The sequence below is a fragment of the Dryobates pubescens genome, chromosome 25, assembly GCF_014839835.1.
Source record: "Dryobates pubescens isolate bDryPub1 chromosome 25, bDryPub1.pri, whole genome shotgun sequence".
Taxonomy (NCBI): Eukaryota; Metazoa; Chordata; class Aves; order Piciformes; family Picidae; genus Dryobates; species Dryobates pubescens.
The window spans coordinates 16034616-16060030 of NC_071636.1; the positions used below are offsets into that span (position 1 = coordinate 16034616).

The 25415-nt window shown below is 54.6% G+C and overlaps 1 protein-coding gene across 1 annotated transcript; it reads right to left on the reverse strand.

Moving 5' to 3' along the window:
• Positions 1–12270: 12270 nt before the first annotated feature.
• LOC104309618 (T-box-containing protein TBX6L) lies at positions 12271–24681 on the reverse strand. Its single transcript, XM_009910946.2, has 9 exons — positions 24385–24681; positions 19919–20063; positions 18899–19001; positions 18296–18460; positions 17289–17435; positions 15914–15984; positions 14631–14722; positions 13769–13961; positions 12271–12697 (listed from the first exon to the last, which is right to left on the reverse strand). The coding sequence occupies exons 1-9, from the start codon at positions 24398–24400 to the stop codon at positions 12271–12273; spliced, it is 1359 nt and encodes a 452-aa protein (XP_009909248.2). The 5' UTR covers positions 24401–24681.
• Positions 24682–25415: the final 734 nt, after the last annotated feature.

A 25415-nucleotide genomic window follows, 5' to 3' on the forward strand; every position in this document is an offset into this window, starting at 1 on the left:
GGAGAAAAACTTGAGAGGAACATCAGACACTCAGCAGCTGCAAAGGAGAGCTCTGCAAAGCTTGCGTTGTTTCCCTGGGCTCTGTAGGTATGTTCAGCCTGGTGTTTGTCTTCTCTGGAGTACAGATGTCCATGTGATGTTAATAAACATTCATAGCCAACTCTGCAGAGTGTCTTATCATCATGTGTTCCATTTCACAGCAAACCAGGTTCAAACACACAAGCAAGAAAGGAAAGGTGCATGCAGTAGAAGCAGTTGTCAATCCCATTTCAAACTACTCCAGGTGCTTTTGGCTCTTGAGAGATGGAACTGCCACCCCATTGCTGCAGCTGCTTCTGGTGCCACCTTCAGTAGCCCCTGCTTTACTATCTGCATAATAAAACCAAGTGGCCCCTGCTCTAGCAGCCATCTACAAGCTGAGTTCCAGCCCTGGGTGCTGCCGCAGCAGCACTATTCCTGCCTGGGGTGGGACTGTGCAGTGCAAATTTGCTGCACTGCTAACACAGGGCGAGGCCCTGAGCCAGGGGCCTGCCCTTGGCTTTGTTCTGCTAATAGCCACACCTCTGACACTGAATGGCAGCATCGTCACACGCTTGTGTTAGCCAGTGGGAGGTGAAGCCAGTTCATAGCCAAGGGCTGGGGGGAGTTTCAAATACTTGTGTTCTGTACAGCCGAACACAGTTTTTTTGCCTCAAAATGCGTCAGGTGCCACCCAGTCTTCATTCTGCACTGCTTCCCTTATGTCATGAGTTTAGAAACGGCTTTCTAACCACCTGGCCTGGGAGGGGGTTGCTTTCCTGGGGTACATTTCTGCACTCAGAAGGGACCAGTTCCATAGTGTGAGGTGCAGGGAACTGGGAGGTGTCTGCATAGCCAGCAGTGCACACCCTCCCCCCCCTGTAACTGCCTCTTATCCTCCCTTTGCCCAGCCCTGGTGTCCCAGGGAATTTTCCACCCCAGGGACCACTGCTTGGATGGCAGCAATGGCTCACCTTGGAAGAGCTGGAGTGGTTTCTGTCCCTTCTGCCTGGTTTTTAGAGGGCAGATCAGCTGCTCCTGTAACAACTGTTGAACCACAAGCCCCAACTCAGTGTGGTTAGGTAGAGCAGTTCCAATTTCAGGTTACCTTAATACCCCAAGCTGCAAACTGGCAGTTACTGCACAAACAGCTGCACCCTCCTGCAGCAGGCCTGGGGTCCAAGAGGGCCAGGTGGGCAACAGGGACAGAAAGCCTCAGCTGTTGCAAAAGTGAGCCTCCTGCCCTGAAATCTGAACCCTAGGAGCCTGCTTGCAGCCAAAGCTGCACCAGTTACTGAAAGTGAGTGACAGACTGTGGTGTGCCCACCCTGAGGGAAGTGCTCGGCACACGGCTCCAGCTGTGCCTCCCTGCAGCCTGGGAGCCCAGCACTCTCTGCTGTGCCTTGGACTCAGCACTTTGTGGATGCTCCTGCAGCAGCCTGGCACGACCCTTAGGAGCTAAAAGCTGAGCTGCTGCCCCTGCTCACTGGGGTTTATGTCTGCTCACAGTGGGGGGGAACCTCATGGGGACCCCCTCATGTACTAGACACAGCCTTGCCTGTGGAAGATGCAAGCCACGAAGGCTTCTCAGGCAGGCAGGGAGAGCGAGAGGCAGGAGGCCCTCAGGCAGTGCTCTCCTCAGATAACCTCCCCAGCAGGTGCTCGCTTGCTTCCAGGCAGTTTGTAACCAGACCCCTCCCTGACCCGCCGCTGGCGCAGCAGACAATCGGGACCAGAGCTAAATCTGGGGTGTCCGCAGGGAACTGGCTCCTGCTTTGTACGTCCTGGCTGGTCCAGCAAGGGCAGCTGAAAGTCGGCGCTGAAAAATCCTTCCCTTGAAATCGTGCATTTGGTCCAGAAACAGGAGAGCAAGCCTGGCTCCCCGGGCCAGCTAGCAGCCCTGCACTGGACTCTGCTTCTGCACTGCCTAACCGACCCTGCCCACACCCTGGGGCCAGAGGAGCCCTGGCCTGTGTGTCAGAGGGCAGCAGGGGAGAAGGGCCAGGTTGGGTGCACTGCTGTGCCTTCCCCTGGCTGTCCCTGCACTGCCCTGAGACTGACCCGGGGTGAGTGCTGAGTCAGAGGAGAGGACAAGGGGCTGACATCAGTGACCAACCGGAGCTGGGTTGAGACTCTTGGCTCTCAGCTCCTGCTCCACCACCATTTGGCAGCCAAGCCCAGCAACGTGACCCCCAAGGATGCCCCTGAAGGAGTGACAAATGCAGCCATGCAGAGCATGCTGCCACTCTCCTTGGCATTAAAAACAAAACTCAAACCTACCCAGCTCTCATTACTGTGAGGTAAGAGCTCCTCAGGCCCCTCTGATCCCACAGGCTTTTAATGTAGTCTACATTGCTTTACTAATCTGCTCTGGATTATGAGGTAGGTAGCTCAGGAAGCTCTCCCTGGGACTTCCACGCACAGAATCCATTTCTGCAGTCCTGGGCTGGCTCTGGGTTTTTTTTGCCCTCATCCTGTGCTCAGTGATCTCATTAAGCCACTGACCTTGAAGAGAAACAGCTTTTCTCTTTCCAGGTATGGCAGCTGGTGAGCTGGCTCTGAGGCTGCAAACGACCAACACACAGGGTGCTGGGCTGGCTTCCTGCTGAACACCCAGCCAGAGGCACTGCAGGGCACACAGGGAATGGAGTCCCTCAGCTCTGGGCTGCTCAGGGTAAGAGAGAGCCAAAGCCCTCAGAGGTCAGCTACCCCCCCCCACTGCCTGCAGCAGCCTTGGCTGCTCAGCACCTTGAGAACTGGAGCTGCTATTAACTGAGAGAATTTCCCTGCACCTTGGCCTGGGGCAGGCTGAAATGCAAAGGCTAAAACCGGCTCTGGTCTGGGATTCTGCTGAACAGGCTCACACAGGTCTGACCAACACACAGAGGGTATCAGCACCACTGCAGCTCTCTGGCCCAAACCATCCCAACGAGTAGGATGTAGCCCAATAACAGGAGGGCTCCTTCAGCACTAGCAGCTCCTGCCTGTGAGAGGCTGAGGGACTCACCACCTGTCCCTAGTGACCATCTGATCCAGGCAGAGGTAAGTGACAGGAGGCAAACAACTCTCCAAGCAGTGGGACAAGCTGCTGGATTTCTAGCTGGGTTTGGTGCTCCACAGCAGTGGTAGCCCACAGCCCTCCACAGCTCTGTTTGTTGCATCAGCACTGGCCCAAGACACCCATGTTGGAGAAGAGCCTGGCAGCAGAAAGTGTGCACAGCCCTTGACAGGGGAGTAAAGATGGAGGACCTCCATCTGCCAAGTGTGCAGGGCTCAGCCTCCCTTCCTGCAGTGCCCTGGTTTCAGTCCCACGGCCCGGTGGCAGTGCAGCACTGAAACAGCTACGGGAAAGGGAGGGGAATAAAGGGAGGGGAATAAAGGGAGGGGAATAAAGGGAGGGGAATAAAGGGAGGGGAAGGACAAACTGACTGAACACCTTCCCTGCTGCCAAATGCTCTGTGGGTTTTGTAGCCATCCCCCAAAATAGAGCCATAGTCTGTGTGCCTCATCCAGGAGCCTGCTGGGCACACTTCAGGGCACTGCTGGGGCAGTGATTGGCAGCACAGGGAGCTGTGCTGACACCACACCCTGCTGTACCTGGCTCCCTCCCCTTGTTCCCGACCATTCCAGCTGCCTGCTGATGCTTGCCACAGCCTGGAACCTGCCACAGGGCTTGACCCAGCAAGGAATGTGGGCAAGGTTTGGGCTTTGGGAAAGATCCTGCATTAGCACTGGTGTGCAAGTCATGAGGTTATCACACAGGGCTGTCATCTAATGTCCAGGACACCTTGACACAAAAGGTCCTTTTCATCCAGGCCCAGCATAGCAGAGGCTGAGCAGCTCTGAGGCAGCCCCTTTGTCCCTTCCCTCTGGGGTTGGCCATGCTGCCCCAGGAGCCCTCTTGCCAGTGCAGACCCATCCTCCCCAGGGAGAGCAGCTCATCCTGGGTAACCGCCTCCTCCTTCACTTGTTTGGCTGCCAAGGTCCTTCCCAAAACATGAGCTGCTTCAGCCCCAACTTGCCCTGGACCCAGCCTCCATCAGCACCTGAACAAGATCAGTCATGCAACCCCCTTGCTCCAGACACGCAGCAGCAGAGGAGCGCTGCCCCTTCTGTACTGCATTCACATGCAGCAGCCTTCATCTCCAGCACCTTGGGACGCCCTCACTAAGGCTTCGGCAGCCTGCTTCGGCTCTGCCCTAGCGGTCCCCTCGCAGGTCACAGGCAGTCACTGGGTGGCACTGTGCCCCTGCCTGTGCAGCCACCCAGCTCCGTCCTCCTCCTCCTCCTTCGGAACCCCCACCTGGAGCAAAAGGCCAAGGCTTGCCTCACCAAAGCTCAGCTACGGTGGGAAGGGGCAGATGCCCAGGGACCCCGGGAGCCCGCAGGGAGAGGATTCCCTGGCTCCCAAAGCCGGGCTGCTGCCTCCCTGCCAGGCTCTCCTTCCCACCACGGTTACATTTTCATTACCATGGCAAAAGGAGATCAACTGCAGCTTCCCACGGCCCCTCTATAAAACTAATAGGCCAGGCAATTGGGACAGCCCTGTGAAGTGCTCTGTAGTCTGGACTCGGGAGTTGGTGCTCCAGCTCACAGACTGCCCCAACCCCAAAGGCCAGCACTGCAGGGGAATTTTCTGCCCCACACCCCCGTTTGGGGCTGGGAGCAGCGTGAGGAGGAGCACGGTGCCCCAGGGCTCACCTTTGCTTGGCTCCAGCAGCATAAAGCCGCTAGGAGCATCGGTAGGGATCAGGGCACCATGACACAGCTCTACTGATTCCAGGGGCACCATCAGGGTGAGCCAAAGGCCAGGCATCTGGACCCAGCTGTGGGCCAGGGCAGGGGTCTGGGAGGTTCCTTCGTAAACACTTTGCCGTTTGCTTCATTTGCAATTGAAAGCTGGAGGCCAGGCTCACCTCGGGAGGAGCAGACAGCCCCTCTTGACATGGGGGTGGCAAAACCTGCTCAGCCCTGTAAAAGTCCTTTCCCTCCACACTGACCCCCCCGCGTTTGTTTGGGAAGCTGGGAGTGACACACATCTGGTGCGACCCAGAGCCCCTTTTGCAGAGTACCCAGCAGGGTTTGAGGGACTGGTTTTGCTTGCACGTTGCTGAGACCCAACAGGTCTCAGTTGTGTGCTCCAGATGTGCAACAGCCTGGCAGCTACAGCAGGGAGCCCGCTCCTGGCTCCAGCACTGGCTGGGTGGAGGACCTCGGGGACAGCAATAACCAAACAGCTGCCAACCTTCCCTCTTCCGGATGCATAAAAGCAGCCCAAGAAGTATCTCCTTAAATTGCTCCCCCTACACTTGGCCTTCCAGGGAAAATGAGCACAAGCACAGCACCTGTGGCACCAAGGGACAGGACCCTGAGCTACTTGGAAGGAGTTTAATTAGTTTGGTGAAATTCTTCTCCTTTTAGTTGCCACCTACAGCTCCAGGCCTCGACAAAGAGCTGGGGAAAAGAAATTTAAATAGGAAAAACATTGCTGAAAATCAATGTTCTTTAGAAGTAAGAGCTAAAGATCCTCTAAGGAGTTGGGGAAATAAAGTGGAGGAGACTGTTCCTCTGCCATCAGGATAGGAGACAAATGGGAGATGGGGAAGCATAAAAGTCAGAAGGGAGACAAAGAGCTCATTCCTCCCTTCTGTAGTTTGCTGTCTATAATCTCCCTGCCTTAGTGTCCCCACCTCCCCCGGGGACAGTCACCTTTAGACCTGCTGAAAAGCTCAGCTTCCCTCTGCAGGAATGCTTCCAGATCCCCAGACCCCAGCTGCCAGAGATGTGCAAAGTGTTACAGTCCCTTTGGAGGGCCTCTTGTCAGTGCCAGTACCAGCAGCAGACAGGCAGTGCTAGCATGCTGGGCAGAGGAACCAACAGAGAAACCCCCCCCACAGCCCTCTGCCAACAGCTTCCTCTTCAGGTTAATTCACTGTAGACAGCTCTAGGAAACAGCTCCCAGCCCCACCACAGCTGCCCTGAGCAGCACTGGCAACCTGCTCTGTGCCCACGGTGGAGGTGGCTCTGCAGCACTTCTGCCATCTCCACCACCATAATTTAGTGCTGCAACAGCATGGGAGGGCTGAAGCACAACACTGCAGCTGAGTGACCACCACAGCCAACACCCTGGGACTTCAAAGCTGGGACCAACTTCACTGGGACCCTGCATCCATGTTGCCCTGTGGGGAACAGAAGGAAGGGCAGCTCCAGCTCCATAAATCAAGGTCCTCCAACCCAAGGACAAGGCTTTTTCACTAAGCACACCTCGAGCTGCACTCTCCACCTTCCATACTGTCCACTGCCATTTGTGTCTCAGGCTGATGGCCACTGCATCATCTGATCCTGCCCAGGTGCCTACAAACACCAACATCCTGCGTGCCACTGGGATCTCTTTGTCAGAGGCTGTGAACTCATCTCCATGCAGCACCAGGGTGGATTGAACAAACCCAGGCAGTATTTTATTGCCGAAGCATAAACCATGGGAATAAACAAGCACCGAAGTGCTACCGATCATTAAAAGCAGATGGGAGCCCATTTACTGCCTCCAGCAGGGAGCTGCCGCGGCTCTACTGAGGCCCCGCTACAAACGAAAGCCAAAGGCACCATCTGGAAGGTGCTGGAGGGCAGCAGCGACAGGCAACCCCCACAGCTCAGGCCTGAATTTATCGGTACTGTCCTCCCACCACCACCCAAGGGCCGACCGAGCACCGACAAAGCTTTGAGTCCTGGCTCCTGTAAGGTTGTGCCTAAGGGAAAATGCCCCAGTGGGGACAAGCAGACACCCAGGGCCAGTCCCACTGAGCAGGGGAGGTGGGTTGGGGACAGGTTACATTTTCCACACCGAGCAGGGGTTCAGCAGCATTTCAACCCTGTTTGTTCAAAGGCACTTCAGAAACCTGCCACAGCTGCTGGCCACCCCTGTGCAGTTCAGCTCCTGGATGCTGCAAAGCAGCCCAGGCCTGACCTCATTTCCTCACTGACCAGTGCTGCCTAGTATCAGCAGCTTTGCCAGGGGCCATATCCTCTCCTTCCTAATCAATGCACTCATCACAGCTGAATGCATAGCAAGAGCATTCCCAGAGCCTGGAGTGCTGGAAACTGGCATTCAGAAACAGCTCCATCCTGAACAGGGCAGGGCCATCAACAGACAAAGGGGCAGGATGCACCAGGGAGGGGAAACGAGGGGCATGGCTCCACCTGAGGCTGCCAGCCCAGCCCGGTGAGGAAAAACCCCGCTTGCATCCGTGGTGTTCAAACTGCCCTCGTGTCCCCACGGGCTCTCCAGGGAGCGCTTAGTGTCACTCAGCTTACGGCAGCATGATGCTCAGCATATCCCTCTGGTAATCGGGGCGGGGGTGTGCCTGATCACAGCCCCTCCACTGCTCAGCCCTTCCTGGCTTCCCTCCCTGCAGAAGGATGCACAGGGTGTGGGAGGGCTGACTTGGCAGCTCTGCAGCCCTTCTCATTTCCCTCTCACCTAAACGCTGGTGGGTGGTGTCCCAGCTGCTCTGGACAGCTCTGTCTCTGCCGAGAAGCAGCAGCAGATTGTGGGCGAGCAGAGGGCTGGCTGCTCGGCAGGAACAGAGCCGGCGTGGGGAGAGACCCCTGCGGCGCGACAGGAACCGAGCCTGACTCATCCCCTGCTACCCTGAGCCAGCATTTGCACGCACACCTACCTCGAGGCACAATCTCCCAGCGAGGACCCTACCTAGAGACCCCAGGAGCCAGCGTTTGCGACCCCACAGAGGGGAGCTGGAGCAGCGCCAACAGCAGCAGCTCTGCTGTAAGCAGCTGCTACATTTCAGCGGTGCAGCCTCATTTGTGTAACGAGAGGCAGAGATGTGAAGTCTGAGCAGCGCTTTCTGCCTGGCCGCAGGGCTGATGCTGTGCCTGCCCTGCACCGTCCCCGGCCCACCCACTCTCCTTTATGGAGGCACAGAACTCTTTCTCTTCGGTAAAAGCAGGGAAGGAAGAAATAAAAATCCCATCACATCCCCAAAGAACTGTAGGAGATGGGAATGAAATCACTCAGCAAGCAGGATGCTGCCCAGGCAGGGGCCCTGTCCCTACACCTGCACACACAGAGGGGAAAAGCAGAGCCTGAGAGCAGTGCCAGGCAATCCAGCAACCCCCAGCACCCTTCCTTATGCTCACAGGATGTTAGGGGTTGGAAGGGACCTCTGGAGACCATTGAGTCCAACCCCCCTGCCAGAGCAGGACTATAAAATCCAGCACAGGTCACACAGGAATGCATCCAGATGGGGCTGGAAAGTCTCCAGAGAAGGAGACCCCACAAGTTCTCTGGACAGCCTGTTCCAGTGCTTTGTGACCCTCACAGTGAAGTTCCTCTTCATGTTGAGGTGGAAGCTCCTGTGCTGGAGTTTCTATCCATTGCCCCTTGTCCTATCCCAGGGTGCAGGTGAGCAGAGCCTGGCCCCTCCCTCTTGACCCCCAGCCCTCAGATATTTATAAACATTGATTAAATCCCCTCTCATCCTTCTCCTCTCCAGACTAACCACCCCCAGGGCTCTCAGCCTCTCCTCACAGGGTCCTGGTAATCAGCGATAAACCCCACTCACAGCTTGGAAAAAACCGAAACAGAAGGAACACCACAGTCAAGCTGAGCAGCGTCATGGCTGCAGCACCTCTCCTCAGCCCTGCAGTGAAGGATTTGCTCCATCTTGGGTTACACTTTGGTCTGCCCAGGGCCAGGTCTCAAGGACACTTCCACCCCTGTGGTGGGCAGCTGACAGCATGTACTCGTCGCGGGGGCAGAGGCTGCAGAGGAGAAATGCTTCCCCAGCTTGCTCCCCTCCATCCTGCCAGCCTGCAGGCAGCTCTGCCTGGGTGCCTGCTGCTCAGACCTGCTGTGATGTTTAGAAACCTCCCCGCAGCTCAGGCAGCTTCCCCTGGGCGGTGGGAGCCCGGCCAGCAGCACGCCTGCCTCTCACAGCCTGCGGAGCCGGCAGCGGAGCCCTGGAGGAGCAGGCAGGAACAGGCAACCCCCCAAAAACCCACCGCAAAGCCGGGAGCCGGCGCCGCGGGAGCCCAGCCAGGCGTGGGGTGGGCTTCGAACAGGCATTGCTCAGGGCACAGAGGCAGGGGGTAGCGGAGCGGCCGCTCCCCACCTGGGGAGCAAACCCTTTGGCCTCCCTTCTCCAGCCGCCCCTGCATGGCTCCCAGCCCTCTCTCTCCGCTCAGAGCAGCCTCGGGGCTGGGATGGGAGGGGGGAGCAGGTAAAGGACAGACACCTGCTCCCCGCACATTTGGCCGCTGCTGAGCGGGGAGGGGAGCTGGCAGCTGTCTGCAGTCCCCGGCAGGAGGGGAGGGCTTCGTGCCGGGCCGACCCCAGCTGCCGGGTGGTGTTGTCAGCCAAATGCTACAGCCCCCCTGCCAGGAGGCTCTGCATGGGGACCCCAACCTGGGGCCGATGAACGAAGTGGCTTTTAAGCTCTGCAATAAAAGCCCATTTGACTGAAAGAATGTTATGATTCCTGGAAGGGGGCTGTGGGTTTGTTGGAGGTGTTAAGGACACACACTGAGCACGGAAATGCACTGCAGGGGTCTCCTGGGAGCCTCACCAAGGACCAAATGACTGACACCCCCACAGTGGGCAGTCGGGTCAGCCCGAAGGGAGCAACGAGCCTGGCTCAGCCTGGCTGTCCAGCTGCAAGGTGACTCAGGTGTCCCAGCCCCCCAGGGCATGGAATGCTGCTCCCCAGGTCACCCTTATGGCCCTCCACAGGCAGAAGGTCTCCCTGGGCCCCACTGAGCCCCAGAGGGACAGGCAGGCCCTGCTCCGCATCGTGCCCACAACTGGCTGCCAAACATCAGGCACTGCAGAAGGTGCCAGCAGGTCTGAGGGCACCAGACAGCGAGTTTGATTTTCACCACCTGAGCACATCCATCTCTCTCCCCCTTCTGCACCTGGAAATCAGAGAAGCTCTTACTGAAATCAGCTGGCAACTTCCTCTGCAAAGCCAGAGGGAGACTGATGGTACCAGAGCAGAGGCCACAACCTGGGCGAGGGGAGCCTGCACCCCGGGAGGCCTTGGCATACCTCTTGTGAGGGGCAGGAGAGGAGGGCAGGCTGCCGTGCCACAGGGAAGCAGCAGCGCAGGTGCCTCTCCCCAGCCTGCAGCTGCTCACAGGGACTCTGCTGGCTGTAGAACAACTGCAGCACTGGCAAGAAAGCATTTTTCTACCATTCCCATGTGTCGGTGTCAGACAAGGCTTAAGGCTGCAAAACCCAGCAGGAGAAACCAAAATAAACCGGAATCTTTATTTCCCATAGGAAATTTGCCCAGATCCCATTTATAGGCCATTTGCCTTCAGCCCTTATGTAACTCCCCTGCAGGAGAGGAGCAGAAAATGCAGAAGAAAACACACAGTTTGCTGCAAAGAATTAGTGCAAGAGCCTGAGTCACATCTGGCAATGCAAGCAGACAACCTGGGGCTCGCCGAACGCGCTGCAGAGAGCAACAAAGGCTGAGATCACAACGTGGTCCCAGGTAACACCACTGAAGTGGAGCCATTGTGGGGCTTGAAAGAGATGCACACAAAAACCCCCCACCCTTTGGAGTTTATTTTACTGCTCCTAATTGGCCTGCCTTCTCTAGCTCTCCTCTCCTTTTATTGAAGCTGTCACAGAAGCACGATGTGATCTCACAGGTATGCAAAGCAGCACTTCAGTCTCCCCTCCAGACTCTTAAATGCCACAGCTGAAGGGAACAAGGCAGTGGGAAATGCAAAGGGAGCAGGCAGCAGCCATTAGGGTCCTGAGCACAGACCCCACAGGTAGAGTTTCCAGAGGCTCCCCACAGCAGCCAAGCCACAGACTCTACCCAGAGAGCAAAGGTACCTTTCTGACAAGCTGGGTGACTCACCAGAGAAGGGCAGGGAGTCCTGTGGCAGCAGAAGGCTGATGAGTAATTAATGGCTTGTCCTGGTTGCACAGGGCTGAGTCTTCTCTGCCAGTGCAGAGCTGTCTGCCAAAGCAGCTCTACCAACAGGCCTGTGGGGCAGCAGCACTTGCAATGCTACTCTTAAGGTTTGGGAAAACAACCAACCACCAACATTATGGCCATGTTTGCACAGGAGCTTCCTTGTGCTGCCCACCTCTCCTCAGTTACTCATACTCACCACAGCATGGTTTGCATCCTCATTAGCAGTGTTAACAGAGGGAGACACAACCCATCACTAAAGATAAAGAAACAGAGCTCCCCAAGGAGCCTGGGGGGGGGGTGGGATCTATTACTTTCCCTTTCTTGTTAGCATGGCACTGGCAGCAACCATGGCAGGGTACCCAGGGGGGCTGGCTTGCAGAAAGTACCACCCCAGGAACCTCTCAAGGCACCCAGCTCTCCTTAGGCAGCTTCTCATCTGCTTCACAAGATGCACAAAACAATGGTGGCAAACCCCACTGTTAGAAATCAGAGGCAGAGCCATTTGCTGAGCCACAGAGGACAGCCTGTAACAGCTGACCTGCCTGCATGCATCTGGCATTTGGACAACACCAGGTGACAACATTCTGGGGTTGAAAACCTTCTCCTCCAGAGTTTTTGTCCCCATCCAGATTGCCCTTTAGTGAGTCAGCAGCCTTCTGTCACTGCACAGCAGGTACAAGTCACCTGGGTGCTACCTCTGATGGGCCAGTGGGGCTCTGTGCTGAAGTCCCACCTTCCCTCACGGGCTGCACATCTCACCCCCAGCCTCCTGTGAGCTGGAGGGAAAGTGCCTGGCTGCTCTCTGTCTCACAGCTGTGGCACAAAAGCAGTAAGCAATGTGCTGTGGCACTAACAGAAGAGTCACTGCAGTCGAGTTCCACACAGGGCTGCTTCCCAGAGCTCAGCACCTCTGCTGTGTGCACAGGGCACAGTGCTGACCTGGCACCTGAACAGACCAGCACACAGCCTTCCCCAGGACACCACAAAGCCACCCAGGGCTGGGGAGAGCCAACACCTTGCCGTGCACAGGCAGGCAGAGGGGAAGCCATCTGGCCATGCACACTCAGTGAGTGGCATACAGTGAGAGTGCTGAGAGTCCACCCCTGCCTGCAGGCCACACAGCCCCCTCAGAAGGCCAGCAGCCCCCTTCCAAAGGCCAGCAGCCCCCTTCCAGGGGCCAGCAGCCCTGAGCAAATCTGACCTCATTTACAATTGTCTTTTTTTTTTTTTCCTTTCATTGTTTTTCCTTTTTTTTTTCCCTTTTTTTTTTTTTTCCCCTTTTCCCATTGGGAAGGTTCTTCACAGTTCACCAGCAGGCATAGGGGAACAGGGGGTACTGACTCCACTCTGGCATGGTGCCATGGGCATGTCCTGGAGCCCCCTGAGTGTTGTACTCTGAGGAGAAGGGCGAGTAGCTGACTGCCCTGTACTGGCTGTGGGCAGGGACCATCCACTGCCCCAGGCCTTGGTCGCTGCCATAGGGACCGTACAGGGGTGCCCGGGGCCCGGCTTTCCCCACGGAGTCTAGAGCCATGTTCACCACTCCTGTGTAGTCCTGGGGAGGAGGCAGGGCTGGTGGCAGCGGGGGCAGGCCGGTGAAGCCTTCGGGGAGCTGCTTGGGGTCGTGCTCGGGCGCTGCGGCGAGGTCTGAGGGCTGGCACCGCGCCCGGCAGTCGCTCAAGGCTGTGGCATCGCGGCTGGGAGGCTGCTGGCTGTCCCCAGCTTCGTGGAACCTGAGCCCCCCGCGGGCAGAGAGAAGAGAGTCAAACCTGTCACTGGCAGGAAACCACTGGCAACCCACACAGAGAGCCCCTGGGCAAAGGCAGGGCAAGGTCTCAGCGTGCCCTCTCCCCTCTGCCTACTGCCTCATCCTGCTGCCAGAGTGGAGTTTAGGCCAAGCCTTGCACGTCACTCACACGGAAGACTAATGCCACAGAAGGTAAGCCCTGACTACCCTGGTCCTGGCTCAGCTGCAGTCTGGGCTCACTGGTAACTCATGACTGAATTTGCAATGAGAAGGAGAGAAAGGTCACCATAATCCTGCCACTCCTTCGCCATGGCTCCTCCAAGGGAAAAGCATAGAGCTGGCTGGAGGAGCCTTCCAGGACAGGGAACCAAAGAGCATTCCTAGGACATGAGCATGCCTGGACTCAGAAAGAATAGAATAGCATAGAATAGAATTAACCAGGTTGGAGGAGACCTTCAAGATCATCAAGTCCAACCTATCATCCAACACCATCTAACCAACTAAACCATGGTTCCAAGCACCCCATCCAGTCTCCTCCTAAACACTTCCAGTGATGGTGACTCCATCACCTCCCTGGGCAGCACATTCCAATGGCCAATCTCTCTCTCTGGGAAGAATTTCTTCCTAACATCCAGCCTAAACCTCCCCTGGCACAGCTTGAGACTGTGTCCTCTTGTTCTGGTGCTGGGTGCCGGAGAGAAGAGAACAACCCCCACCTGGCTACAACCTCTCTTCAGGTAGTTGCAGACAGCAAGAAGGTCTCCCCTGAACCTCTTCTTCTCCAGACTAAGCAACCCCAGCTCCCTCAGCCTCTCCTCACAGGGCTGTGCTCCAGACCCCTCCCCAGTTTTGTTGCCCTTCTCTGGACACCTTCCAGCAACTCAACATCTTAAAGGCTTTGTTATGGAGCTGCTTCCATGCCAGTCTAGCACCTACCACCTGAATGTGCTACCCATCAGCCACTGGCTGCTCTTCCTAGGAAATACCCAACAGCAGAGGAGGAACCCCAGCAGCCTGAGGGTGGCTGTGGGCAGGAGCAGCAGAAGGTGGCACTCACCGGTAGATCTGGTAGGATGGCGTTGGCACCTGCTGCTCCCTGGGCAGCCCTTCCCTCTGGTCAGCTGGCACCGGTGAGGCTGCAGGGAAGGCCTGGCTGCTGTTCTGCTCTGAGACCCAGAAGGGGTACCCACTGCTGACCACCACAGGGTTACTCTCTTCCTTCACATCCACATTCTCATCTTTATCAAAACCTGACTCACAACAGGGAAAAGAAAGAGAAGGGGAGAAGGTGAGGAGGGGGAAGGAGAAGCAGAGCTCACAAGGAGCTGCTGGCAGCTGTTAGCTGTTAGGTGGAGAAGGGGACAGCAATCCCTCTTCTGCAGTAACAGCCCTAAGGGACTGGCCCTTTCCAGCTTTCTTCTGCCTTGACACTGGTGTTCAGCCCTGCCCTGTCCTCACTCCTCAGCTGTGAACTGCAGAGAGGCACAATCAAGCTTCAAAATCCAACCTCAGAAAGGATGGTTCCAGTTCCCACCTCTGCATCCCAACCCAGCCACGCAGACGGTGCTGCACCCCTGAGCGCCAAGAAGCAAGCAGTGGGTGATGCTGCAAGCTGCCATGGCTGTTGAAGGGAAATGCCCCGAGAGCACAGCTCCAGTCAGAGGTGGAACAAAGCAGGGCCAGGCTAGCTGGGAGGCTGGGTAGAGAGCTGGTGGGCAGTCAGGAATGACAAGTGACTTGTGAGCAATCTCCTGGGGATCATTCCCAGAAAGAGAGTCAGAGACCCAAAGCCACACAGAGCACTCTTTAGGGACCCCCTTCCCCCAGGCCACCCAACAGCCATACTGCTGTTTCCTTTCCCTGCTGTAGCCTGGACACTGCTTGGAAGTGATTCTTGGGGTGGTTGTGATCCATATTACCATGTTCCTCAGCACCAGGCTCCTTCTCCTCAGGCAGCTTCCTCTTCTGGCCCTTGGCTGGGCTGGGCTTGTGGCCCTTGGCTCGTCCTTCCCTGCAAAGAAACAAGGCACAGGGGAAACTGTTTGCCCAGAGCAATCTGCAAAGGATGCTGGACAAGAAGATGGGATGGACCTCTCTGACATCCTGGGACTTGCAGCACCCTGGCAACACACCTTTTGCCATGCTGCCAGCCCTCAGCATCAGCCAGAGCCCTGGTCCCCCAGGGTGCTGGGGAGAAACCAGGACAGGGGAAGCCCACTGGAGGTTTGTTCCAAAGGCACAATCAGTCTTGGCACCAGAGGGGCTGGCACTGAGTGTGTGTCAGTGTAGCCTGAAGCTGGCCACGCTCCCTGGCACACAGGTTTGTGTACAGCAGGGTGGCTTTGCCACCTGCAAGCAGCCTTTTCCTAAATGGAAAACCAGGCTAAGCTTCATCAGAAATCATCCTGTTAAGAGGAGAAAGAAAAATCCATGACATTTCCAAAGTTTCAGTGAGAAAGAGATCATTTTGCCCTTTTTTTAATCAGGAAAGGAGATTTTGGTTGGTTGGTTGGTTGGGGTTTTTTTTTTCCCAGGCATAGAATAACAGAGAAACAAAGTCTCAGAGATTTTCATAACATTTTCTGCTTGGAGAAAACAAAATAAAAACCAAATCAAACCAAACCAAACCCAAATCAAAAGAAAATCAAAACCCAACCAAACCCAAACCAAACTTCTGTTTTCTCCCCTTCTCTCTTCCCAGCCTCTGGCTGCATTTAAGGCTTTTCTTTTCACCTCCTCCATTGGCTGCCCTCAGACCAGACAGAAGATGCCACTGCTATTGGTCTCCACCTTCCCCACTGCTGACAGAATGCTCTGTTTAAGAACTGCTTTTCCACACACAGGGAAAGGAGAGGAGGGAGCTTCCAAACCAAAGCATCAGGCTGATCCCAGACAGACCCCACGATCTCCTGTGGACCCCTGCATTCCCTGCTGCCCACCTGTCAGCCCCCAGCCTGGCTCCAACTTGCAAGACAATGCAGGTCTCAGATTTGCCTCGGCTCCAACATTTCTGCAGGGGGTTCTGCATCTCCTCCCACTCCCCAGGTCTCTTGGGAGGAGGCTGCAGAGAGGGACAGCGTTCCCAGATCCAGGCAAATGGCAGCAGGTTCTGCAGAGCCTGGTTTGGTTCTGCCCAGTGGCTGTAGGCAGAATTCCCAAGGGACCTCCAGCTGTTCATCAGTCCAGCTCCAGCTCAGCTTACCTGCGAGTGTTCTTCCCGTGCTCACGGAAGCCTTTGGCAAATGGATTGTTGTCAATCTTGAGCTTTGTAATCTTGAAAGAAAAAGGGCCAAGGATCACAATCACAGGGCACTGGTGAGGTGCTTTATTGTTTCAGGAGCTTTGCCTCAGTGCTCACCACAAGAGCTGGTCTGAGGGTTTGGGGCATGCCTTGGCCACAGCAGCTGGGCTCTCCCGGCAGCTCCCATTATTGATTGGGAAGTGACACACAGAGACACCTGACTTTGCCAGGGTCACCAGGGATTTGAGTGGGATTCAGTCAGCTAGGGAAATAGAATCATAGAATGATCTGGGTGGAATGACACCTCCAAAGGTCATCTAGCCCAACCCCCTCTGCAGTCAGCAGGGACATTCTTAACTAGATCAGGTTGCCCAGAACCCTGTCAAGCCTTACCTTGAGGGATGGGGCCCAGCCACCAACCTGGGCAATCTGTGCCAGTGTTCCACTACCCTGATGGTAAAGAACTTGTTCCTAACATGCAGGGATCAGGTTGAGTGTCTGTATCTGGCCTTTTGCCCATGCTTCCTGCTGCAGGTAGGCTTCTCTGAGTGCAGGTAGTACAGATAAGGTGCAGGATTCATCTCATCCCAGAGCAGGCTACGAAGTGCCTGTTTCTTCCCACCACCCACCACAAGAACAGGAACACATCTTAGGGGTTGGAAGAGACCTCTGGAGATCATAGAATCATGGAATTGTTAGGGTTGGAGGGGACCTCAAGGATCATCCAGTTCCAACCCCTCTGCCATGGGCAGGAACCCCTCACACCAGATCAGGTTGTTCAGAGCCACATTCAGGCTGGTCTTAAAAACCTCCAGGGATGAGGCTTCCACCACCTCCCTGGGCAACCTGTGCCAGTGTCTCACCACACTCATGGGGAACTTCTTCCTAATATCCAATCTGAATCTACCCATTTCTATTTTTGCTCCATTCCCCCCAGTTCTATCACTCCCTGGCACCCTAAAAAGTCCCTCCCCAGCTTTCTTGTAGCCCCCTTCAGACGCTGGAAGGCCACAAGAAGGTCTCCTCGGAGCCTTCTCTTCTCCAGACTGAACAGCCCCAACTCTCTCAGCCTGTCCTCATAGGTGAGGAGCTCCAGGACTCTGCTCATCCTCGTAGCCCTTCTTTGGACACCTTCCAGCACCTCCAGATCCTTCCTGTAACAGGGGCTCCAGAACTGGACACAGTACTCTCCAGGTGGGATCATCAAGTCCAACCCTCCTGCCAGAGCAGGAGCACAGGAATGCACCCAGCAGTGAGCAGCTTGGACACCTCCCTCTACAGGGCTTCCAAAGAGAGTAAGGCAGCAAGGTGCTGCAGAGCAGGCTGTGCAGTGTACCTGCTCATTCTGGTAGGCAGTCACAGAGGTGAAGACAGTCTCAGGGAAGCTGAACACCTGGAAGATGCTCCAGCGGACGCTGAAGAGGTCATCTGCCTGCACAATGTGGAAGCGAGGTTTGTAACGGTGCATGGAGTGCAGGATGATCTGGCACAGGGACAGACAAAGCAGAAAGTTTCCAGGTGCAGCCACAGCCAACACACTGTGCAAAACCTCCACTGCTATCCAGGGCTGCCTGCCTGGGGCTGGGAGTCTCCACCATGCCCCTACAGTGACAGTGCAGACCAAAGCTTTCCCAAGCAGGCCCAAGGGCTGGGCTCAGGGTGGAAGGAAGGGCACTTGGATAGCTTTCAATTCCTACATGACCCAGTTTCTCACAAGTTTCACTTATTTCCCATTACATCCACCTGCAAACATAGGATGTTAGGGGTTGCAAAAGACCTCCAGAGATCATCAAGTCCAACCCCCCTGCCAGAGCAGGAGCATAGAATCCAGCACAGGTCACACAGGAACACATCCAGATGGGGATGGAAAGTCTCCAGAGGAGACTCCACAGCCTCTCTGGGCAGCCTGCTCCAGTGCTCTACAACCCTCACAGTGAAGAAGTTCCTTCTCCTGTTGAGGTGGAATCTCCCGTGCTGGAGTGTCTATCCATTGCCCCTTGTCCTATCCCAGGGTGCAGGTGAGCAGAGCCTGGCCCCTCCCTCTTGACCCCCAGCCCTCAGGTATTGATAAACATTGATTAAATCCCCTCTCAGCCTTCTCCTCTCCAGACTAACCACCCCCAGGGCTCTCAGACTCTCCTCACCAGGCAGTGCTCAGTCCCCTCATCATCCTTGTAGCCCTCCCTTGGACTCTCTCCAGCAGATCCCTGTCCCTCTTGAGGTGGGGAGCCCAGAACTGGATGCAATATTCCAGGTGAGGTCTTGGCAGGGCAGAGTAGAGGGGAAGGAGAACCTCCCTGGATCTGCCAAGAGAGCAGAGCACAAAGTCCAGCTCCAACCTACATGTCCATGTTGATCCAGAGTGTTGTTGGTGAGCTTCAGCTTCTGGAAGGAGACAGGTTCCTTCATCCAGTGGCTGCCAGGAGCTGGAGAATCTGGGTGGACATAGGTGCGGCAAGGGAGCTGAGGTTCTGCTTTTCCAGCAACTTCCCACTGATCTTTATTCCACTGTGAAGGGAAGGACACATTTAGAGCTTAAAGACCTCCCTACCTTCACTGCAGGAAAACCCCAGCCCCTTTGCCTGATGCCCATTGAATGGCCTGCTCTGAAGCACAAGCAGCAGATTCCCTCTCACGAGCCACGATCACGCTACTGACACAGCTCCAGTTCAGGCTTCCTTTCTCCTCTCTTTCTCCCAATGGCTGTCAGAGAAGTCTGACATCAGTCATGATTAAAACTGTACTTCTGCTACTGAGAGCAAGTTACCTTTCCAGCTGCTCCCCAAGCAAAACTGACAAATAACTCCAGAGAGGCAAAGAAATCCACCAGTTACTCCTGAACTTTGGCCAAAGACAATTCATTTCCCAGCCAGGGAAGCATAAAGATGAATCTCTTCCCAACAAGGATGGAAGCACAGAAGAACTTTTGCCATTGGAAGCACTCACCTTGTACCTGAAGTTGTCCATTGGCACAAAATCTACCAGCATGAGGTACTTGGCATAGGGGATCAAGCCAGAGACTTTGATTTTGCACTGTGGGAACATTCGTCTGGAGGAGGAAACACAGAACAGGGATTGCTCTGTCAGCTGCCTGCTGCCTGATGTCAGCTTCACCTTCTACTGTGCACAGCTGTGCTGGCAGCATTTCCACAGGCCAGCTCCTGACCATTCTCCTGCATCACTCATGTTCTGTCTAGCCCTATGGCCTTGGGTGGCACAGGCACTAAGAGGGCAGCAGTCACTGTGGCACTGCTGCTGCTTTTGTTCCTCTGACTCCTGTAACACCACAGTGGGGAACTTAAACTGTTTGGAGTTTGCAGATGGATCACCAGCCCTCTGCAGCTGTCACAGAGCTGGAGGACAGATGAGAGCAGGTCCCAGCACAGGTAGAAAATGTGCATCACCTCAGAGCACCTCTAGCTCTCCATTCCAGTACCCCCCATCCCCCACCCACTTTCATCTCCTGACTGCAAAACGCTTTGACACCTCCCTCCCTCCCCAAGGGGATTATTTCAGCTCACAGCAACTTTGACACAATCCATTACACTGCCACACTTTGGTATCCTTTCACTGCAAGCTCCACAGTGCCCTGACTCAGTCCCACTTCAGTCTGCAGGCACAGATCCTTACAATTCTGTGCCATGCTCCCCTCTGCCAGTGCAGACTCAGCCCCAGGCACTGACTGCTCAGATGCTGCTGCTTGCTGCCTGTGACCTGGGGCACTTCCCAGGGTAGCCTTGTAGGGACAGGAGGCACATCAGTGCTAAGTGGTGAGATAAGAGTACAAAACTTTTCTTAGCGCCTCAGCCCCACAGTTTGGACCTCTCCCACCTCCTGCAAGTGCCAGGGGCAGGGAGATGTGCATCATTGGCTCCAAAACCGGTTTAATGGCCACCAGTCCAAAACTGAGTGCTGGACAACAGCTTGGAGGGGGTGCAGTGTGAGCAGCTCTCCTGCTCCCCTCACCTGCCGGATTTGGTGATGATCATCTCGGTGCCTATCTGATGAAACTTCATCCAGAGATCCATGTCCTCGAGGGTGACCACGATGGAGCTCTGTGGGTAGGGCTCCAGGCTGGGGGAGGGAAGTGCCTCACATGGAGCTTTCAAATCTACCAGAAGAGAGAGAACAGCGACCTGAGACAGGCAGGAGGGCAACCAGCATGCAGCAGCCTCCTGCTCAGAGACAGGGCCCTGGGATTCTGCATCCACATTGGCCCTCCCAGCTCCCTGCAGCACAAGGAGCTGCTGGATCTCAGGTGCTGCTGGGACACACAGGGCCCCTCGGGCCCTCACCCTGCCTTCCTGGCCATGGACACCTCAGCCCCCAGGCACCACACAGCACAGTACTGGCTCAGCTCGGGTTGGGGCTGAAGGCTGTGATGTCACCCAGCAAGCTCCTAGGTGCTGCCAAGAACCAGAGTCTGTGCCAAAATAAACCTCCCACAACAAAGCCACTCTTTCTCTCCAAAAGTTTTTTTGTTCCTGAGTAGGCTGAGAAGCCACAAAGGCTTCTCCAGCAGGTGTGGGTTTAGCTGATAAAGACTTTGGTAAGGATCTGTGCATCACACAAGCTTACCCTGACTTCCTCTCTTCCAATACAATCATCCTGGCAGGTAGCCACAATCCACTTCCAGCCCTGCTCTGGTGTGGTCAAGGTTAGACAAAACACTTCACCAAGAGAATAAAATGAAAGCTGAAAGGATTGGAAAGGCTTTAAGTGTACCAGGGAGTAATGGGAGAAAATGAAAGGTAGGTGGTAGCAGAGGAGGAAAAAAACTCTGCACAGGATGAAGGAGGAGGGGATGTACAGGAGACCTCAACATCTGTGAAGGCAAGAAAGGGAGGTGACAGATCCAGAGCACGGAATATTCTTAAGAGGATGGCTGCTCTGAATGGGACTTGGAGATGGAGACCCTTGAGGAGCTCCTGGCAGTGGTGGAAGCTCCATCAGAGGAGCTGCCTGCAATCTGTCTGCACTTTCTGTTACAGACAGAGGATTAACTGCTCTGCAGGAAGTGTCTTTAGTGTTGATCATACCCAGTACCTCTTTAAAGCTGTTTGGCTTCAGGTCCTCCTACAGCCACTCAGTGACTGTAACACACACAGGGCACTGCTGCTGCCCTGCTGAAGCAGCCCAGGTGGGAAAAAAAACGAAGAGAAAAAAAAGAGTTGAGGTTTAGGTGAAAACTCAAAATGCAAACCCAGTTTTGTTTCAGGTCAAAACACAACCTGGTGTAGCTCCTGGTGGGCAGTACAGCCTTTGCAGGCAGTGTGCTGTGGTCTGGAGGAGGGCTGCCTTCAGCTCGGGGCCAGCAAGCCGTGTGTGGCTGTTTGAAAGGGAGAATAATTCCCTGCTTCAGCCTGATCAGGTCTTACTCAGAGCTTAGCAGAAAGAAGGGAACTTTCCCCTTGTTACAGCTTTCCCAAGAGATGTCTTCAGAAGAACAAGCATGAAAGGTAGAGAAGGACTTGAGGGGAAATCAGCTTTTCCCAGCAAGCCCCCAACTTACCATCGCAACAACCCAACCTGAGTCTGGGGGCTAGGAAGTGAAAAACCAAACCAAACCATTTAAACAGAATGTTGTCTGTTTGCAAAGTCTTCAGGCATTTGAAACAAAACAGAACAAAAAAATCCCCTACCCTTTTTCCTGCTTTGATCCAACATTAATGAAGTGGCTAAGAAGTGACACCTAGTTTGCTCTCCAAGATGAGCCTGTTAACATCTTCCTACGAAAGCTTCCCCCATATCCTCTTGCAGAGACATGAAAGCTGCCTGAGAGGGCTTGCCTTGGGTGGCTCAGTGCAGCACACCTATCAGAAGCAGTTACAATAAAATTGGGCTGATTTCCCACAGGACTCATCCAGTCACAGACACATGCAAACAGATTTGGCTGAGCTCCGACAGATGCTCGCTCCTTCCCCAGATGAATTCACCATTAACATTTTGCTATGCAAATTCCAGCGCCATCAAACGAGCCTACAGCCAGGCAGACCTCAGAGGAGCCCTTCTTGAAGGGGTACTTCCAATAAAATCAGGAGATACTGAAGTGAAAGGAGTTCAAGACTGAATTAAAAATAATAATAATAATCCGATCTTATAAGCTGGTTTTCACCCAAATGCACCTGGGTGAGCCAGGGGCTGCAGGGCACAGGGCAAAGAGCTGCTCAGAGTGAACCACTGCAGCCAAGCTTTTGAAATGCAGTTCATGGCTGTCCCCCTGCAGGCTGTGTGTGCACAGCCTGAGGCCGAAAACCAGGACGTTACCAGGAGTCTGTGTGGGGATCTGGCCCCAGCCAGGGCTGAGCTCTCCGGTGGATCCATACAGGCTACACCCAGCCATGTGCCATCAGCTGCAGCAGAGGGGATCCATCTGCAGGAGCCAGCTGGGATTTCCTTCACGGAGCCAGAGCCTGGCTTGTGAGGAGCTTCTGACTCCCTGCTCCTTTGTGCCTGCAGAGCTAATGCCAAGGCTCACACTCCACTCCCCCACAAAGGTGCCTGAGGCTGGGACTTGAGCAGGGAGGCCTGTGCCAGGCTGCCCTAGAACTCGGAGCCGTACATTAGTGCTTCCTTCTCTCTGTAACTTTGTTTTGAAGTCGTTTTGCCAAGATTTAAACATTTTCTCAAGAATTTTAGTTCTGAGCTACGCTTAAAGCATCGTTGTTCTCCTTCTGGTGCTAACCCTGCATGTGGCACGTTTTGAAACACAGCCTTTGTGCCAAGATGAGGTTGAAAACGGAAAAACAGCTGCTGGGGGGTTAAAGGCACTGGAAATGGAGAGCTCTTCAATCTCCTCCATGCTTGGTTTTTACAGTTCTCACACAAATAAGAGCAGCTTGCCCTTTAGTTTTTGTGTCTAGCATAAGCTGCAGGTAGCCTTTTCCTTGTGTTAGAGGCAGAAATGGAAGACAGAGAAATGAGAGTCAGGTCAGTGATACTTTCTGGAGTAGAATCCACTTGCCTCAAAGCAGTCCCTGCATTAGTTGGCAGTTACTGAGACTATCTTACCATGGCAGAAAAAGTTGTTGCAGCCTTCCCAAAATGTATGGGATCAGGTCTGCAATCCTGGGAAGCACCAAGGCAAAGCTCACCTTCAGTCCCTCAGGCAGTTTGTGTTACAGCTGCTGCTGCTATCTCACCAGGGAAGAAGCCAAACACCAGCAGCTTCCCCAGCGCCCACAGGGCAGAAATGCACATCAAGACCCAAAGCTACCTGAGAAATTCACCTTGCTAGCACCCAACCCCCACCACATTCTCTCACAAAGGTCATCAGGAAGACCCCCCTCCAAAAAAAACCTGGAGGGAACCTGAAAGCTTTTTGGCACTGACAAGGCTGTGGTGCTTCCACGAATGCAGCATTCATCCCTCCCAGCCACCACTTGGACATGCCTGCAGCCTGGGCTCCTACACCAGGAACCACTCAGCAAGAAAAATGTGATGGCTTCTGGGATAGTTGGGATCTTTACCCTAATACAGCCTACTTTTTTATTGTTGGGTTTTTTTTCCTTTCCTTATCGCTCTTTGGCTTCTCAGCTCAAAGCTGCCTTGCAGTGGCAGAGCTCACTCGGCAGGAACCAGCTCAGCGCAGTGGGAACTGCTTTACAAAACCCAGGACAGCAGAGGAGGTGGAAATGATCCAAGCCCTTGCACGTGTGTTGTGCTTAGGAATGAAGCAGCCCTTTGCAGAGTGCAAGGAAGCTGAGAACCCCCAGCCACCTTCAACACGTGAACCACAGCCACAGACTGGGCCACGGGCTGCTGCCTGCTGATGCGGACCAAAGCCCAGAGCTGAATCTGGAGTTCCAACGCAGCACCCCTGGGCCTGGGCCTTAGCTTTCACTGTGCCCAGTCCAAAACACAGCCCACAGAGAACTGGTTACCAGCAGGTTATGAGATAGACTGATGAAGAAAATCATCAATAAAACCCTAAGGAAATCACAAACCTCCTGTGTTTGGCCATGAGCCTGGCAGAGGTGGGATCTGCCTGCCTGGGGTTCAGACTTTCAAAGCTAAAAACCAGGAGCAAACACAGGCAGAACCATCAGCAGCAGGATAACAAACCACTTCCAAACCTCCGGGCCCTTCAACCTGAAGAACTCAGGGTGCCAAACAAGACACAAATAACATCTGCAGCCTTTGGTGCAGGTCATACTGGACAAGGGAAAACGGAAGGAAGTTTTGGGCACTGTTCTGAGTAAACCTTTGCTACCTTGCAGAAGAGCAGCTGGAGCTCACTCAGATCCACAATTTCTCCCCTCTTCCTACACAAACCCAGCCCATTTTAGAAACTCTCTCCAGCCACACCCACCACTATAAATGCTGCTAACCCTTCAGGGGTTCTTGTTCTCTTTCTAAAATGCTTGTAAGGCCTTGGCATACATCCAGGATCTTTCCACACAGTAAGGAGAAGGAAGGAGTCCTCTACTTACCTGGCAGAGCTTGCATTTTTCCATGTACTGTGGAGTCCAGAAGCTCACAGGGCCAAGAGAGCCGCCAGAGCTCTCAGAAGGGAAGCCAAAATAGTCCAGTTCCAAAGCAGGTCTGATGTCCTGAAGCAAGCAAAAGTCCTTCCTCCTGAGATCCAGTGTCAAGAGTGGCCAGGAGGAGGACAGGACTCCCAGCACTGCTAGCCAAGGTGAGTTCCTGTTTTATGGAGGCTAATGAGCAGGGAGGAGCCTCTCGCCAGGGCTGTCCCCTTGCCATCCTTTGATGTCCAAAGGGACAAAGAGAGGAAGGATCTGCAGCAATGGCTGGGGCTAAGGGAAGAAAATCAAAGAGAATTAACATGGCTTTGACATACAGGAAACCCTACAGGGGAAATGCACCTTGATTTACTGCTAACTCACTCCTGAACAAATAGAGACAAGACCAAAACCATCAGCTGAAGGCTCACCTATGAAATTAAACAGTCCCTTACAAAGTGTGCAGAGGAACTTTCCTTCTGCTTGTGGAAGCACAGATTTGGTATCATCTCCAGAGCACAGAACTCGACTTGTGGTATCAGACACGGGAAGGAACAAGCTTGGTATGGTCCTGAGTGCTAAGCCCGTAGTGAAGTTTGGTCTCACAGCTGGGATGCTTCAGGAGTGCATTCATCCACCCTCAGATGTCTTCAACACCCAGAGAAACACGAGGTTACTGTGCTACCCAATCTCTGCACACACAGCCCTTTACATTCACCACACAGTTATTTTTCCTCCTGCTCTGGGTCTGGTTTTCTCCATCAGGGTCCTCTCACTGCAGCACATCTGCTCTGGAGCCCAGGACCGATGCTGCTCCACTCTACACGCAGCATCTTCTCAGCTGAGCTTCACAGCTGGAAGCTGCAGTTGTTGAATGCCGGAACCATGCCAGTGGAGCATTGTACTGGCACCAAACTCCTTTGGCTGGCACCTCCCAGGGCTGGAGTAAATGATCTGACAGTCTTATGGTGGATCGGGCACTGTTTCAGGTCTACTGC

Excerpts from the sequence above, each read along its gene's own strand:
- LOC104309618 (XM_009910946.2), bottom strand. Across the intron at positions 19,002-19,918 it reads ATCATCACCAAATCCGGCAG|ACGAATGTTCCCACAGTGCA; the intron begins GTGAGGGGAGCA and ends TTCCTCCTCCAG. Across the intron at positions 18,461-18,898 it reads TGGACAACTTCAGGTACAAG|TGGAATAAAGATCAGTGGGA; the intron begins GTGAGTGCTTCC and ends TTCCCTTCACAG.